Below are 18,557 nucleotides of genomic sequence, written 5' to 3' on the forward strand. Positions count from 1 at the left end.
TTGGTTTCCCGCATGTGCTGACCATGTCACAGGCACCCTGGAGCTAGCGCAAGGCCAGGGAGTTCGGGCAGCCCTTCCTTCAGAGAGAACTGGGCAGCAAGTGCCTCCCTGGGTAACCGAGCCAACCTGCGGCACAGCATTTCTAGGGATCCAGTGGAAATCAAGCAAAGCATCTGAGACTTCCAGATAGGAAAATCTCCATTTTAGTTTGATTGGATTACACACTGCACATTGAATTACAGATTATAATCAGGGTTACACGGACTGACTGACTGGTGCTGGGACTTTCTGTTTGCTCCAAATGTCAGCTGAGGACAGAAAAAAAAAATGCTTACTTTTATTCCCCAAGAAATAACTTGGAATTTCAGGTTATTAGTAGCATTTAATCAGGCCACCAATGGGATTGAATATTTAGCTTGTTGAAATTATTTCTTATAAATTCATTTGCTACACTAATGCAGTATAACTAAGCTAACAGAATTATTACAAATGATGATTCATTACATAATTACGATCCCTAGAAATAAAAAAAAATAAACGACCAGAGGAACAGAGCTATCAGGTCTAACTGCAGCATGCTGTGAATGTGGCCATTCACAGTTCACACAACTCACTTCTGAAAACAACTGCTGAAGCTTTCAGAAGACACAGCAACTGTCAGGGGAAAGGAGATCAGTGCAGAGGATGGAAGACAGTGACGGAACTCCAGCCGCAGACGCTAAACTCAAGATTCGGTTATGTACCTTGACATCTTCCGTTCCTGTGCCGACCTCACTCCCTTCTGACACTGACTGCAGCAGAGGGATCTTCTGGTAGGTATTTGGGAAGCAGACGAGGGAGCCGAGGAGAGTGAGAGCTTCTGCCCGGGGTGCCTGCACACAAGGAGGGAAGCACCAAGTTCCTTCACATAGGCTGGGAGCTTGAAGAACATGTTTTACTTTGTTCTGGTTTTGAGAGGGAATCTTTATTTTTCCTTCTAGATACGAAGTGCTAAACTATTTATGGCTATTTTCCTGGTGGATGTTTAGGCACAAGAAGTTTGTCTAAATGAAAAGGCAAATTTCCAGGGAATGGAAAACATCTCTACATTTGATGTAAACAGGTGTTATGAAAACCAATCTACAAACCCATTTAGAATTAGAAAGGCAAATGGCTCTGTCACGGCTGTTTAAAATCATTTCAGTGTTTGTGATCTAGAAAGAGCAGGATAAATGAGAACGACTTAACATTATTTTTCAAGTAAAAAGCAAGGCCATCCATATGGAGGGGAGTTGGAGGTAGTCATCCAAAGAGAGACAGGGGAAGAGTGCTGCCAGCTGGGAATGCAGCCATGACATCACGGAGAAAGGCACTAGGCACGCTTTGTTTAAACATGAAGTTCAGAGTGACTGTGGTGAACTGTTAAGGTTTGCTAAAGGCAGGCATGGTGAGTAGTTTGGCTAATGACCTCCATGGTCCACACCTAGTGGTCACCTCCAGTCTCAATCTCATCTGACCTCAGAGGCATCTGATACGGCTCACAGCTCCCTTGCAGTATGAGCCCTTTTATCACAGGGCTTCTGGGACACTTTCCAAAGAGACTGACGCTCTCGCTTGCTGGAACTGCCCATTTCCTTGCCACCTAACTTTGGAGTGTTTGCTAAAGTTCTTGTCCTTTTCAATCACAGATTCATACTCAGCCAAAGGGCCATCTAGACCCAGGGCTCCCTGTTGTGAACCGCTATACAGTACTCCATAGTACGTGCACATCATGGTTTTTGTTCTGTTGCTAATGGATATTCGAATAGGTTCTAGCCTTGGCTGCTAAATATCGCTGCTGTGTGGAAGCGTCCACGGATTTCTTTGGTGATGTGTTCCTGTGCACGTACTCTCTCTCTCTAGTTGCCTGGGCAAGCAGGAATAACCTCACATTTCTGATTAACTGTGATACCTAAAAAATCTGGCTGGGCGGGTGTGTTCCCTCCAAGCACCTCTCAGCAGGTGCACAGCTTTAAACCTGACGTTTATACAAAAAAGCAAGTCGAAGAGTCATTCTCTCCTTCATACAACCATTATATTCATAGTCTCTCCATTTAAAACACCATTTGGGAAAGCTTCATCTCTGAGGTATGACAGATAAAATTATATTTAAGACAGTGGTTCTCAAGCTGTGGATAGTGACCCTTTCAGGGGTTTGCATACTAGATATTTACATTACGATTCATAACAGTAGCAAAATTACAGTTATGAAGTAGCAATGGAATAATTTTATGGTTAGGAAGGTTGAGAACAACTGACTTAAGAGGTATAACATGTATGTCTGTATATAGTTAAAAGCACACACATAAAATGAAAGCTACAATTAAGCTTAATTAACCCACCTATCATCTCAGATAGCTGTCCTTTCTCATGGAGGAACACTCTCTTGATAAACTTCAAGTTTACAGTATTTTTAACTATGATTATCATTTTGTACAGGAGGTTTCAAAAAATTTACTGAAACTTTCTACACTGACCCACATCGCCCTATTTACTCCCCAGCCCTTAGCAAACACCAGACAACTCCTTGTTTCTGTTCATTTGACTTTTAAGAGTTCACATGTCACAGAGATGATGCAGGACCATGTCTGGCTTATTTCCCAGGCAAAGTGGCCTCTGGAACCTCTCATGCTGTCAAAGAGACAAGGTGTCTCTGTTTTTAAGGATGAAGAATATTCTACTATATGTGTCACACTTGTTCACCCACACATGGACACACTGTAAGCGGTTACTCTTACTTGCTAACTGGGAATAATGCTGCAGTGAGCATGAGAAGCAGCTCGCCTTTCCAAATGCAGATTCTACTTCCTTTGGCCATATATCTCAGTAGAATTATCAAGTCACTTAATGGTTTTATTAATCTGTGAAATCCTTCTTTATGGTATTTGAATATATGTCACTATGACTGGTATAATAAAAAAACTAAGTGCCCAGTAGCTAGGCAGGGTTTTCAGGGCAGTGAGAATGCTGGGAAGAAGGGTGGAGTCTGAGGATCGAGAGCCAGATGGGTAAGAAGCATCATGGAAAGTACATAGATGATGTAAACGAGCCTCGGTGCAGCACACAGACGAACAGAAATGAGTTAAGTTATAAGAGCTAGCGAAAAATAGCCCTAAGCTATCGGCTGAGCTTTCTTAATTAATAAGGAGTCTCTGTTGTTTGGGAGTTGGTGGTCCCGATGAAAAACTCCATTTACATTAATCTTTTAAGGTCATTCAAATTTCATCAATGGCTATATCATTTACATTCCCTCCAAGAGTATACAAGGATTCCCGTTGCTCCGTATCTTCAACAACACTTATTTTCCTTTGTGATGACAACTCTTAACAATGGAATTTATTGTCTTGTGGTTTTATTTTGTATTTCTGATTCAACATAAAGGTGTTGAATTTTTTTTAAATGCCCATTGACCAATGTATGTTTGGAAGGTTACTTTAAATAGCTCACCTAGGCATAAGATCCATGTCGACAGAGAACTCACCATGTGTTGTGCATTCGTATAAAGGGCTGTAGCATGTTCTAAAGAAGAACTAGCAGGCAATAAAATTCTAACAAAGTACAATTCTCCTATCTGTGTCGTGTAATTTTTTTCAGTGCCAACTTGAAGGGTTAACCCTTAACAAGAAGGTTCTTTGGAGATGATTTCTTCCAATCAAGAAATAACAAAGTGAGAAAAGTTGTCACATCTTTAAAGAAATTCTACATTTTTTTTCCTCCTTTTTTACTTTTCTCATTATTCCTTTTTGTTCTTATCTCTTCCTTTCTCTTTACTTAATTTTCCCTTATAACAAGACATTAGAGCATAAAAAATATGATCACAAATTATCAGTTTTACAAGTCCTAATCACCCCTCAATGAAAGTGAAAGATTAACCATATATCAGACAAAATTTGGCATCCCGACTACTCATACTGACTTCGGGTAAATCCCTGGCAAATACAAAATACCATCATCTTTACAGAGTTCAAGGGGTGGTGACTCACTAGATTAATAGTTTGTACATATAGCACAAGTGGGAAAGACACTTTAAATCTAAGTGGAGGGACACTTCTGTTTCTTTCCATGAGACTCACAGTAACCAAGCTAAATTTAACAAAACAACAACACATTACTTTGGACATACACGTCAAATTCTCTCTTTACTGCATTTATTTCTATAATGACATATACTGGCAAATACTAATGAGGGTCTGTAAGACAGGCCCTGCTTTCGTGTAACTGCGCTGACATTAGTGGGGATATGATTTCTCACACTTTGGCCTTTTGATGAAACGCCTTTCCAGTACCAGTATGTCATCTTATCCTACAATTTCACAGATCAGCTGCCAGGGTATCTACTCTGAGAGCCCAGTTTCACATTGCACTAATGAGTCAACACCTGTTAGAGTGGAGAAATCTGAGCCTTGTTAGCAATTGTGAAGTCTCCCAGGAGCTGGGATGCTGAACATTGTCATACTCACCGCCAACATGTCTGTACTGAGGACCCTGGCAGCAGCAGTGATAAAGTCCCCGACCAGCATTGAGAAACCAGGCAAACCCAGGGAGAAAAAGCGGGGTGAACAGTTTCTTATGATAGTGTTTAAGACATCCTGAAAAGGAAAATAAGGAAATACAACTGTAATTTTAAGAACAAAATTCCAAAGTGGTTTCTTTGTGTACATGCATGACCACCATAAGAGAGCAGAGAAAGGTGATAGGTTTTTAAGTGAAAGAGTGCAGGGTGCATAACTTCAATGGTTCCTGTACACATATCTTGTTAAGGAAAATGGAGACAACAAACTGTAAGATGACTTATCCAAAAACCATCCTGGGGCACTGAGGCTCGCTAAACATCTGTCCTGTATCCTACCTGACAATGGGTTCCTTGGAACAAGCTACAGGACTGCTCAGATGGACATATAAATAAACCCCACAAACACCCATAAAATAAAAACTGGGCTCTGTCTTTAGCTTCAATCCCCAGAGGCTAAAGCACACTATTAGAGAATCTTATAGGCAAAGGAATGGAAGTTTTAGGCACTAAGAAATGGGAGTGTGGGCAGTGTTAAGGTAATGCTCTTACATTCACGAGGCCCCGGGGTCAGGGAGTTGCCACAGATCTGATGTGTGCAGGAGGTACAAACACAAAGCCAACAGCAGCCATTTGCCAGAGTTCGGCATCAGGAGCATCTACCCGCCAGCTCTCCATCCTGCGCCTATAATGGACTCCTGTGGAGGGCTGGCTGGCCCCCAACCCCCAGTCCCTCACTCCTGCCTGTGCCGGATCAGATCCACCACAGGGCAGTGTTCACACCATCATGGACAGGCCCTCTCTAAAGCCATCTGTGTGAGTGTGTGCATGTATAAGTGGGATTAGAATGAAAACTACAATCTTCTTATACACAGATTCTAGGCTGGCACATAAATCAAACCCATCACATTGAAGTACTTTAGTTATTTGACTTGCCATCAGGCAACCAATAGTTACTGTCTATATATAAGTAAATAGCAAAACATAAGACCCTTAGCCGTCAGTGGGGCTATCTGAATAAGCCCTTCAAAATAGTCCTGTCTTAACTAATAAATCAGAGCAAAGCATAGCAACATGCTAATTTCCAAAGTTATGTTAGGCCCTTCAACACATTTACCTCACTTCTAACTTGTCTTCTTAAACACAACTTGCATGTGCTCACAAAATATTTTCCCAAGACATTTTTCTTATAGTAGATTAATTTAATTTATATAAATAATACTATTTCTGTGCTTCAAATGACCTTAGTATATTAGTGTTTGCATATGATAAGCAATTTAGCTTAAAACTTAAAAGTTTGGCATTTCAGTGGATTTTTCTTATACAAAAGTGAACATGATTTACAAATAAAAGATTAGGTAGGTAGGTAGGTGGGTAGATAGATAGATAGATAGATAGATAGATAGATAGATAGAAACAGATATAAAAAGGAAGGAATGGAAGAAAAAGTAGAACCAAGGTTTTTTCCCAGTTAATATTTAAGCCTGCTTTAATCATGTCCTGCGATACACTTTAGGGTTCCTATCAGCCAAGACAAACATTCTCTGGACTGAGCAGATGGATGTTGCAGGTTAGAAAGTGTGTGGTAGACTTGGGCTCCAGGAGTGGAACAAAAGATCTACCTTTTTCATAATTAAGCCTCTGATTAATGCCCCGGGCTCCTCACCACACACCTGTAATTACTCACAGAGGTATGCATTGTGCTGGGGCCTTGTCTCAGAATATCAGGCATCAAGCTATCCAGCAGCAGATGGAAGCACATTTCTGTTGACATATGCTGCAATGAAAGGATTCGTGCAAACCTGGCTAGCAAGGTAGCAGAATGCCATGCATCTGAAGATTAATAATGCAAACAGTCATGATGTTAGCTTTGTTATGTTTGCGTTAATTCCATCTGTTGAGATGAGGAGCTATAACCTTGAAGCCTATGGGCTTTTTAAATCTTTAGCACACACTAAACTAAAAAGAGCCATTTTCACCACTGGAATTTAGAATTTTCGTTTAAAGACGGTTTTCTGGAATAGGTTTTTGGGAATTGGGAACTGAATCCTTTAGCAAGCTGAAACCATAATTTGTAAAACTTGCTTCGTTGTTACATATGCATAAAGACCTAAGGGGAAAAATATATTCAGAAGAAACTACAAAATCGTCACTGGGGCTAAAGATGGCAGATACACATGTAGCTGAGATAAAGTCACAGGGCTCATCCAGTCCCTGGACCTGGGCCAGTGACTTCAACTGAAGCTGCTTCTATGGGCAAAGAGATGGGAAAGAGAGGGACAATAACAGATGGCAAGCCTACCCTACTTGCCACCCACGTAAGCCAGAGCCTGTAGGGAAAGTGTGCCTCTGCTGTAGTTACCAAAGACAACACTGGGGCAGGGTTAATGTGGGGGTTAAAGAGGGGGACATATGACCAGTCAGCCAAATTACCGCCACATGCTGGCTTACTTTGCTTATCTACACTGAAATGGAGCAGTCCAAAGGGTCTATCTTTGAGATAACACTTTAAAATTAGGAATAGCCACATGGTACTCAGGAGAGCATCTGCCATCCATGTTCCCAACCGAGGGCCATCCACGATGAGCTCCATTCATTTCTAACTCATAGGAAAACCATTCTTTCACTCCACTCCTTCACCTTGAGGTATTAAGATCAATCTTGGGAAATACAAAACAAAATTCTCCACATTCTGCTTGTTTACTCTCAGCAGACATGGCTTTTATTATATAAACAAGACAGAATGGCAGTTACTATATGCCCATCACTCAAGGGGCAGCCCTCATGCCTCCCTCTAAAGCATGGTTTGCCTAGAAGATGTTTTCAAAGTGACCTTTCTGAAACTTAAAATTATACTGTAAAATGATTACCCTTTGTCAGAAACAGAATATACTCCTTAAAACCAATATAATATTAACAAGCAAATGGTGCTGAATATCTTGCTACAAACATCACTAGATGCCAGAAGCTCTTAGTTTGAGACACGCACAGTTCTCTAAAAACACTGGTTTGCAATGCTACAGGGCCCACGACAGTGGCTGAGCCACCCCCACCTAGCCTGAGAATGTCATAAGGATAGACTGTACTGGGGCAAGGGGCTGCTTTTCTTACTGTGTGACCCCTTCTCTCGAAGATACCTCCACTATAACTGCTGCTGGGAAATTTTCCCGTGTTCAGACTCTCCCCACGAAGAACCCTAGAAGTGGAGCCATCAGGCCTGAGTGAGTCACAGACTGTGGGCCACCCAGGAACAGCAATGGGCAGTGGGGTGGGGATATGGAGAGGTGCTTTGTGGAGGCAGGCAAAGGCCACACAGAAGTAAACAGGATTGCTCGCAGTGTTTTCAATAAGAAAGCATTTTTACCTCACAGAACTTAGTTCATAGGTTCGGCTGGTATAATTTATTGAATGAATGTTTATGACCTATAGAGGAAGGGTATATCAAAACATTTCAGAGATAACACAGACAAGTCTCTTTGGTCATGTTACCCCAGAAATTAAAAAACTCCAGCAATCAGTCCCCTAAAATAAGTTCTTTAACAAGAAATTAGAGATCATGTATATAACTTGGGGGGGGAAAAAAGAAGCAAAATTGGGAACAAGATCTTTACGTTCTTTAAGCTTTTTCTTTTGAGGAATTCTATAACCTGCCTCAAACAAGAGGGTCTGGTAGTAAGAATCGGTTTCTTCTGTACATTCTAAACACACTAAACGAGAAATTAAACTCGACAACAGGCTGAGTGGCAAATGGAGTCTGGAACAGGACTCAGGTTTATTCTTTACGCCGATGAGGGCAGAGCAGACAAACTGTTTCTGCTGGAAAGAAACCACCCTGTGACCTGTTGCCACATGGTAAGCACGACACACACTGGCAATTTTCTGTTTTAGTGAAAGGTCCATGTGCGAGCTCCATGCTCAGTGCTTTCAAAAGCTAGACCGTAAGATGATAATTGTGGCTTTGCAGCTTATCACAAGGTTCAGGCTTATGAGAAAGCAACTGGTGAGAACATCTGTCTCTTATCACTGATCTTGCAAAAAAAATCAGGTAATTCAAATAGAGGCGTGTTGTTTCCTCTCCTCCAAAGCGCAGTTCTATAAACACAAACTACATTCAGCCCCTCAAATGAATCGCTTTAATTGAACGCTGTGTACACAGTAACTGGAAAAACTATACGTGATAAGGAAAACATATGGTGACGGCAGCACAAATTGGCTTACTCATTCTGCACGGGGCTGCTTCTTTAGTTCTCTTATAATTGACCTTTAGAATGATAAATGTGTAAAATAATTTTGTTTATTACAGCTCTAAACCTTCCAACAATTACACAAAATGAAAATTTAAAAGGAAGGATTCCTTCTGGAAGCGTTTCCATTGTTTACATAATTGCACAGCTATAATTTAGTGCTTGTGTTGTTATGGAAAATAAAAAAGGGGCCATTGCTGGCCATTTCAATTCAAAACATTGCACAGTAGTGTCAAAGATGGGGACAAATGTTCACTTTACCACAGTTTAGAATGAATTAACCCGTGTATATCTAACATCTCCGCACGGCATTCTTTGGAACACAAACGTGCACAAGTTCCCATCCCTCCTGCACTGGCGATGTTGCGGCTGTGCTTTCACACCAATCACATGTATATTTTTCACTTAATATTTGCTCATGACCTAGCAGATGATGCCTGTAACACAATAGCCAGCCATCTGTCTCCCTGCCTCTCCTTGGAGGACTTGTGCTCGCTTCTCCAGAGCAAACAGATCCGGTTCTCCCACCTAAAGTCACTTAGGCCCTCTGTGAGCCTAAGCAGTCATCAAGAAATAAGATCTGTGTGTGCAAAAATCACCTAACTCTTCACCTGACTTTTCCCTTTAAGAAATGCTACACAGTAAAATGATTTCATTGCTACTCTTCGGGGCACCTATCTTTTTTCTAGTATAGGTCACAGGAACCTTTTATTTGGCAACATGGGAACTGTTAGGATTTGTGTATCCCAGAAACCTGGTTAATTAAAAAGACACAACTCGTTCCACACTTGGAAATGATAATGAAATACTGTTCACATTAAATGTGGATATAATTTAAATTAACAACAGCCACACCTACGACTCTTTAGAACCTTCAGGAAACACTTGCAAATATCAACTATTGTTGGCTTTAGCTATCCTAATAGATCAGGAACCTTCAAATTCTAGACCTGGCCCTCTCTTCTCTGCTAGTGCTCTCTGCTCCTTCAGCTCTGAGTACACACACTTTTAGAGACCATATGCTGCTATCTGGACTCTGGTGACAAAAATAAAACTTTGGACATTATGCACTCCCCCGGCATTATGCCCCACCAAGGCACAGCAAAACATGGCACCGTATGAAACCATAGATTACTCTCTAGATCTGAGCCGAATGATAGGTGGTATATGCCGCATGTTCTCTGTACTAATGGCCATGTGGGATGCAATTTTTTTTTTGGAGAAAAGCAGCAGATTTTCAAAATGTGACTTCTATGTTACTAAAGCCCAGAGAAACAGGACAGAATGGAATAACTGGGCTCAGTAGCTAAGACACAACACTCCTTAAACCCTGTGCCCCGAGAACTGCTGTGACACAGAGTTTCCAGGACAGTGGCATGTACAGCAGAGGGGAAGTGGGGTATGTGAAAAACTCTTCTGAAGGCAGAGAACTTTTGCCAGTCACACAGTAATGTGTGGGCAGGGGTCACAAGGCAGCCTGCAAGTCCAAAGGAAGCATCTCAAAGTCTGTTTATACCAGCTTTACAACTAACCCCTCATCTGACAAGGAATGCTCTGCTGGCCTTCCAAAAGCAAGTTGGGCAGGTGTGAAAGACTGTATGTAATTTTACTTTACACCAGAGTTTGAAAGTCACAGGTCCTGTCTCAACTGTTACTGCTTTTTGCTATTTGTAACAACTTTATTAAATACTTCATATGTAATAAAATCCAACCTATGTGTACAAAATAGCTTTTAGTATAGTCCCAGAACTGAGCAAACATCACCACTATCTAACATGAGAACATTTCATCCCTCCCAAATGAAACCCAATGTCCATTAGCAGCCACTCCCTGCTTCCCCTCTATCCAAGTACCTGGCAACCACTAATCTGCCGTCTGTCTATGTGGATTTGTTAGCTCTGGACATTTCAGAATATATCTGGCTTCTGCTACTCAACACGTTTTCAAGGTTTATCCTGTTTTATTTTTCATTTGAGACGATGTCCATGTTGCTCAGGCTGACCTCAAATTTACTATGGGGTTGAAGATGGCCATAAACTCCTGATACTCCTCGGCCTCTATCTCAGAATTGCTGGGATTATAAGCATATCATAGGCTAACATGTCTGGCATGGCTGTTTAAAAATTAACTAAATAATATTCTACTGTGTTGATAGCCTTCATTTTCTCTTTTATTTTCGAGTCTGGATCACATGTAACTAAGGTTCCAGTAATCCTCCTGCCTCAGCCTTCTGAAGGCTAGAATTTCAAGTATGAGCCCCACACCTATCATGCTTATTATTTTATTATTTGGTGGGCATGTGAGTTGTTTCCACCTTGGTACTTGTCAACAGTGGTGCTATAAGGATGTGTGGAATGCCCTAGCAATGAAACAGATTCTTTCTTCCTCTCTCCTTCTGAAGAACAGTTAGAGTAGGAAGAATGACTGCTGCTCCCTTTCAAGCCAGTGATGCAGAAATTCCTTCATGATCACGTGGATGTACAGATCAGCGCCCTGTGTGCTCTGCGGGAGCACTGTTACAACAGCAGCTTCCCCAAAGGCATGGTACTTCCATTTTTTGCTCATTTCTATGAATGGAAATTATTGAGGAGAAAGCTTTTGTGGCTTGAAAGGAAGATATAACTCAAGAGTTTCCAGGAAAGGCAAGGCTTTGTTTGAGGTAAATCAGTGGCTAACCTGGCTAGAAACTGCTGAAGAAGAATCAGAGAAAGAAGCTGCCTAAAGAACCATCTAATGCCTTAAACTGTGCAAACATACTGTTGCTATGATGTGACTGTATTTTACTTTCCTCTAAAAACATAGTTTTAGCTCTGACACATCATTTAGACCATTGGTTCATTATGAGTCAAATTTGGCATATGGCGTGAGGCTAATTTCATCGCATGTGTGTGTGTTTTATATGTGGTGTATCACATATATGCGCAAGGGTATGTGAGCCCATGTACATACACAGAGACCAGAGAAAACAGGTGGCCAGCTCTCTCACTCTGTTTTACTGTTCTAGGGTCTTTCACACTGGATGCAAGCAAGTTCCAATGATTCTCCTGGTTCTGCCTCCGAGAACACTGGGTTACAGCCAAGTGTGGCACTGCCCAGCTTTTTACATGGGTGCTGGAGTCTGAACTCATGTCCTCATGCCTGAACAGTAAGAACTCTTACCCAATGAACTGTCTATGCACCACCTAATTTTATCCCTTTGTAAGAAGATGTCCAACTGTGCCAGCATGAGAAGAAATTACTTTTTCCTCATTGTATTATTTTTGCAGCTACATCAAAAACTAGTCAAAAAAAAACCACCATAGATACACATGTTTCTTTCCATGTTCTCAATTCTATTTTATTGCTCTATAGGTATAACCACTCACGAATACTGTAATTTTAGTAAGTTTTGAAATCGGAAACTATGAGTTCATATGGGCAGCTGAGGAGAGGGCGCCTAAACTGGCCTTATCCTATAGCAACACTGATTAATATCTTGCATATCACCATAGAACCTTCATCTGGCGATGGATGGAGATAGAGACAGAGGCCCACATTGGAACAATGGACTGAGCTCCCAAGGTCCAAATGAGGAGCAGAAGGAGGGAGAACATGAGCGGGGAAGTCAGGACTGTGAGGGGTGCGCCCACCCACTGAGACGGTGGGGCTGATCTAATGGGAGCTCACCAAGGCCAGCTGGACTGGGACTGAATGAGCATGTGATCAAGCCGGTCTCTCTCAAGTGTGACTGACAATGAGGGCTGATTGAGAAGCCAAGGACAAAGGCACTAGGTTTTGATTCTACTGCATGTGCTGGCTTTGTGGGAGCCCGGTCTGTTTGGATGCTCACCTTCCTAGACCTGGATGGAGGGGGGAAGACCTTGAACTTCCCACAGGGCAGGGAACCCTGACTGTTCTTTGGACTGGAGAGGGAGGGGGAGGGAGATTGCCCTCTGAATGTTGTGAATACCATTGGTTAATAAAGAAACTGTCTTGGGCCTGTGCAGGGAATAGAGGTAGGCAGGGAAAACTAAATTGAATGCTGGGAGAAAGGAGACAGAGTTAGAGAGAAGCCATGTAGCCCAGCTGTAGCCGGATGGAACTTTACCCAGTAAGCCACAGCCATGTGGCAATACACAGATTAATAGAAATGGGTTAAATTAATATGTAAGAGTTAGCCAATAAGACGTTAGAGCTAATGGGACAAGCAGTGATTTAATTAATACAGTTTCTGTGTGATTATTTCGGGGCTGAGCAGCAGGAACCAAGAAGTAGCCTCCTTTCAACAAAACATAGCAATAAAATGACTCCTAATGACATTCTTTTGTATAGATCAATGCCTTGCCCAGCCCAAGAAGCTTCCTTCTGTACCTGGTAGGAACAAATACAGAGAACCATCAGACCTTGGAACACTCAGCCCTAAACAAGATTATCTCCATAAAATCTCTCTACCACCAGGGCTCAGGGCACCCTATAGAAGAGAAGGCAAAAAGAATGTAGGAGACAGAGAGGACCGAGGATACCAAGAAAACAAGGCCCTCTGAGTCAACAGGATCCATGCACACATGAACTCACAGAGACTGAGGCAACACGCACAGGGCCTGCACAGGTCTGTACCAGATGGGGTCACAGAGCTGAAAGGAGAAATAGATATATGCACCCATCCTTAACTCAGAAGCTATTTAATTGATAAACACTTACAAATGAAAATTTACTTTTCTCCAATGGAGTCTCACTGGGGAAGCGAACCATTCTTAAAGGATGGGCTGCATGTCCAGCAGTAGATGACCAACAGAAAATGAACTCAATGACACCACGGGAAATTCTTTTTCTCATAATGTCATGGTAAGGTTGTTTATTTTATAAATCTTACATTATTTTTAACTTTAATTTTATTTATATAGATATTTTCTATCATTTTACTTTACAGCTCCTTTGTATATACATTATAGCTTTTATTTTTTATGAGATTCCTAAGGGTGAGAACAAGTTGGTCTCTGCATCTGCTTCTTATGCCTGTTATAGAGAGCTCTTTTCCTTCTGTCAGTTTTGTTCTACCCCAATGTGTTGATTTTTGTTTTATCTTATTGTACTATATTTTATTTTATTATTATTCCTTAGAAACCTGTTTGTTTTATTTTTTGAGACAGGGTTTCTCTGTATCTTTGGAGCCTGTCCTGTAACTAGCTCTTGTAGACCAGGCTGGCCTCAAACTCACAGAGATCCACCTGCCTCTGCCTCCCGAGTGCTGGGATTAAAGGCATGCGCCACCACCGCCTGGCAAAACCTGTTTGTTCTCTAAGGACAGAAAGAGGGTAAATCCATATGGGAGGGGAGAAGGGGACAAGTTGGGAGGAGTGGAAGGAAAGGAAACCTTATGATTATTCAGGGAAAATTGTATGAGGAAAAAAAAAAAGCTTTTTTTCCATAAAAGGAAAAGAAAAACATACTCATACTAAAATAAGTAAGCAAAAAATAAATGAGTGAATGAATGAATGAATAAATAAGCCCTAAAATGAAAGCCAAACCATCTGACAACTTCCTCTTTAGACACGGTAATCATTTCTTCCCCAGCTTTCAGCAATGACTTCTCAGGACTGGAGACAGCTACATGAGAGAGCAGGCCAGAGCGCACGGCTTCTGCATGGGAACAACAACTGCCGTGGAGATCAAGGACAGAACCAACTAGACGACACGTGACACTAGGTCTTAATGAAATGACCATGCTGCATGTGTCCAACAAACCCCAGTGTGAGTAACAATGGTAGGCACTTTATTGTTATGTCTCCTTACTAGAAGGTTCTCTTTTGCTCAAATTTTCTAGCCCACAAATACCTACCAGAGAATATTTTTCCATGAGAGAACAAAAGAAAAACTGTTGTTTATTGTTTTTTTTTAGAAAATAATGCTCTCTCTAAAATGTATTCCAGTAAATAGCATTAATAGCTGAACAATCTGCAATCACCACACCGCCACTTACTGTTATACAGTAAAAGAAATCGACCAAACAAAGAGCTTATTCCCCACAAGGAGAGCATGTTCCCACAGAAGGAAAACCTGCCGCTTAAAATGCTTCCCTTGCAGCCAACATATCCTTTATAAATTCTAAACCACAGTCATGACTGAAAATCTTTTAACATCAACAGTCTTTCCCCTGCAGATGGGAGCTTACGTACCCTCTCTTCTTTAATATAACTGAAGTATATTGTAATACTTCCAGAAGCCATCCCTGTCATACCTCTTTGACTAGAGAAAAACATGAATTCTCTTAAAACTTTCCAGATTCTAAATAAGAAAAGATGTTCCTGTAGGTAAATGAACTATGTCCTCAGCCTCGGGGCAAGCAGCTGCAGTGAGAGGCAAGTGACAATGGAAGGACAGCATCTTCTTCTGTGAAAGACCCAGAGAGAACCCTGGGAACCCATTTCACAGACTAAGTAGCAAAACAGAGCCACACAGCTGCTGACTCAAGGTTACAGCCATTTAAGGACAAGGCCAGGGCACAAGCCAAGCTGAACATGGCTTTCCCAACGCAATCCAAGAAAACGCTGGACAGCCCGCAGAGCTAGAGGGGTTTAAACACTCACAGTCACTTGTCATGTTTGAAGAGAAAACTGTATGATAAAATGTCTCCAGCAGCTGGAAGTTAGCTCAGTAGATAAGAGTGCTTGCTTGCAGTCATGAGGACCTGAGTTCAACTCCCCATCACTCACATAAAAGCCAGATCTGGCCACACAAACATGCAATCCCAGCATTGGTTCACTGCGGCCTGCTCATGAGCTAGCATAGGTGGCAAGTTCTAGGTTCAGTCAGAGGCTCTGTCTCAAGGGAAAAATGCATATAGATGGATAGAGTAGACTACTACTATTACTACTACTACTACAATACACACACACACACACACACACACACACACACACACACACACACACTTCTCCAGATGGTAAGTCAGAATTTCCCCTACAAGTCCCAGCTTTATGTGGGATGGCCCTCTCTATGCTGTAAATGTTTTATTACCATTGTTTAATAAAGAAGGGGCTGCTTTGGTCTATGGCAGGATAGAATATAGCTAGGCGGGAAATCTAAACAAAGATACAGGGAAAAAGAAGGCAAGAGTCTTTGAGATGCCAGAAGACACCAGCAGCCACAATAGAAACAAGATGTTATGGTAAACATAGACTAATAGAAATGGGTTAATTTCAGTTGTTAAGAGCTAGTTAACAATAAACTTGAGCTAATAGGCCAAACAATTTGTAATTAATATTAAGTCTCAGAGTGGTTATTCAGGAGCTGGTAGCAGGAAAGAAACCTCCAGATACATCAGCTCACAAAGTAAGATGACCTAATCTTTCACGTCGTACTGCGTTAGCTACTTAGAAAAGCACCTGTCTATATCTCTGTGCCAACATTCTTCCATGCAAGCTGTCCTCTTAGCCAGCCTTCCTCTCAGCTAGAGTGTCAAGGTCTTGGGTGGGTGGGGAAGTGGCTTTCAGTTGTAACTTAGCACCTTGAACTTCACAGCTTCAGGCCACAAACTTATCAGACTGTGTATCTAGGCAAAATCTACCTCAAGTCATCTGCATGTTCACCCAAATTAATCAGACTATGTTTCACTTCTTAACTTAAAAAAGAAAATCAAGGAAGAATTTAGTTGAGTTCCACTAGCAAAATTCTTGAAAAACAAACACTGGTAACTTCAATATATCCAATCATAAACATTTACCTCTCTTAATCTCTCTAGTAAACGTTCATATGCTTTAATTTCTTGGTTAAGTGAAAGAGGCTGGTCTTACATATGTTTTGTGATTGCTAAGTTTTGCCACTGAGTTGCCTGGCTCTTTTCTCATCCCAGTGGCATCTGCTCAACTGCTCTTCTAGGGCAAGGATTCTCTTCTCCAGCACTGTTGATATTCTGGGTCAGAGATTCTTCATATGTCCTGTGTATTATGCTTCGACACACTAGATGCCAATGAACTTCTGTCTGTCCCAACTATGACAACCAAAAATGTCTCTAGAAATTGCCAAAGATATTCGGGGGGTGGGGGAGTACAACCTGTTCCCAAACCCCATCTTCAGACTCACAATTCTATGGTGAGAAGCTGACTAGCCCATAACCACAGCAGAAAGTTAAAGCCTGCTCTAAAACTTGTAGCTGGACCCTGACTCTCAGGTGGTGTGGTGAGGTTGCTTTGGTTACCCACTTTGCCACAATGACTGGTGGATGCAGAATGCATTGGCACAAAGGGAAGCCTCCATGTTTTGCATTTCTATCACATTTGCATTTATTCTGCTTGGGAAAAGACAAGACATATTCCAAAGACTCCATTAAGAAAGGTTCTTGACTTGTTCCTTGGGAGAGGCTATAGTAAATAAAATATATTTCTAAAAAGAGACTTCAGAGAAGAAAGATATATTACCTATTTGTATTATGTCATGTTGAATATATAAAAGATTTATGGTGGAATATGCATGCTTTATATTCTTCATTGATGGCATTTACTTAAAAGAAAAGCTTTACACCCTTAAAACCAACGAGGTAAATCAAAGGTTTTTTTAGTTTCTGGCCTCGCAGGTGGACAAGTTTCTCTCTGAAACAGTCTCCTGTGCTATCATCTTGCACATTTTAAGGCTGTGAAACAAGTTCACTGCACACATGTTAAACCCCTTAACTGAAACCTCTGCCATCTGTCACCTTCTACATATTTCTACTTTCCTTATTGAGGTATAAGTGGGCTTGGCAGATTAACAAAAATAATTATTGGTTATATAGTTATAAAAGAAAATAAAAGGAAAGAAAAAAAAAGAAAAACCCTTCTCTTTAAATATTTTTGCTGGAGCCAACCATCTGAAGTCTACATAGACACTGATAGCTAAATGAAGCCTAATAAAATTTATTTTCCTTGACAAAATCTGATAAATCTATAATTGCTACTTTTCCATGAAACTTAAGAAACACTCAGAAAGTTCTGGACACTACCTTAGTGGTATTCGTTTATCATTCTGAATTGGGTACAATACACATAGCGAGAGGAACACATATCACTTATCCTTATAACTATGATTTTTTCATCAATCCTTGTTAAAACTTAAAAGTTTTACATATTCATGAAGTAAAATATTAATTTGAATGAAGTGAACTTAAATGATGTACTCATACATTTTAAAAGGTTAAATGTTTTGAGTGTCAGATTGCTTTTGAAAATACATAATAACAAAGCTGGCTAACAAAAACCATCAAATAACAAAGACCTTTAAACATTCTGTTTCAATAAATGAGTAAATTTATGATTTGCACATCAACTGTTTGACTCCAACAGGGTTAAAAAAATGTGTTTTCAGCCAGGCGGTGGTGGTTCGTGCCTTCAATTACACCACTCGCGAAGCAGAGGCAGGTGGATCTCTGTGAGTTTTAAGGCCAACCTGGTCTACAGAGTGAGTTCAAGGAAGCAGGGTTAAAAAGAGAAACCCTATCTCAAAAGGAAAAGAGAGAGGAAAGAAAGCAGGTTTTCTTAGGTAAAGAAAATCCCTGGGAATCTTCCTCATATATTTCTAATTTCTAATAGGAAAGAATTCTTGGAAATACACATGTGCCTGATACCACTATGGCATCTAAGGTGAGGGAAGGTTGAATCATGAGGTGTCCAAATTTTGCTACAGAACCATTATTTCCTATCCTTACATGAGTTTATCTGTTCGGGTACTCCATTCGATTGAGCCAGCCTTCCTTCTTTTTCTCAACTAGCTTTGGCTTTGAGAAGCAACAGGAGGCCAGGCGGTGGTGGCGCACGCCTTTAATCCCAGCACTC

At 41.1% G+C, this 18,557-nt stretch overlaps 1 protein-coding gene across 11 annotated transcripts in view; it reads right to left on the bottom strand.

The window, feature by feature from the left end:
* The window catches only part of Ralgapa2 (Ral GTPase activating protein catalytic subunit alpha 2), a 266,124-nt gene that overhangs the window by 111,507 nt on the left and 136,060 nt on the right, over positions 1-18,557 (bottom strand). For all 11 annotated transcript variants that reach the window (XR_007594897.1, XR_007594898.1, XM_050159621.1 and 8 more), the window contains 2 exons: positions 4,479-4,607; positions 744-872 (listed from right to left, as the gene is read on the bottom strand). Coding sequence is in view for 9 of the 11 variants with exons in the window: in XM_050159621.1 (XP_050015578.1) it covers positions 744-872; positions 4,479-4,607 (258 nt within the window). In the remaining 2 variants the exon portion in view is untranslated. The remainder of the gene's footprint in view (positions 1-743; positions 873-4,478; positions 4,608-18,557) is intronic.

Source organism: Alexandromys fortis, unplaced genomic scaffold, assembly GCF_014885135.2.
Source record: "Alexandromys fortis isolate MF-2015 unplaced genomic scaffold, M_Fortis_MF-2015_v1.1 scaffold_115, whole genome shotgun sequence".
NCBI classification, from domain to species: domain Eukaryota; kingdom Metazoa; phylum Chordata; class Mammalia; order Rodentia; family Cricetidae; genus Alexandromys; species Alexandromys fortis.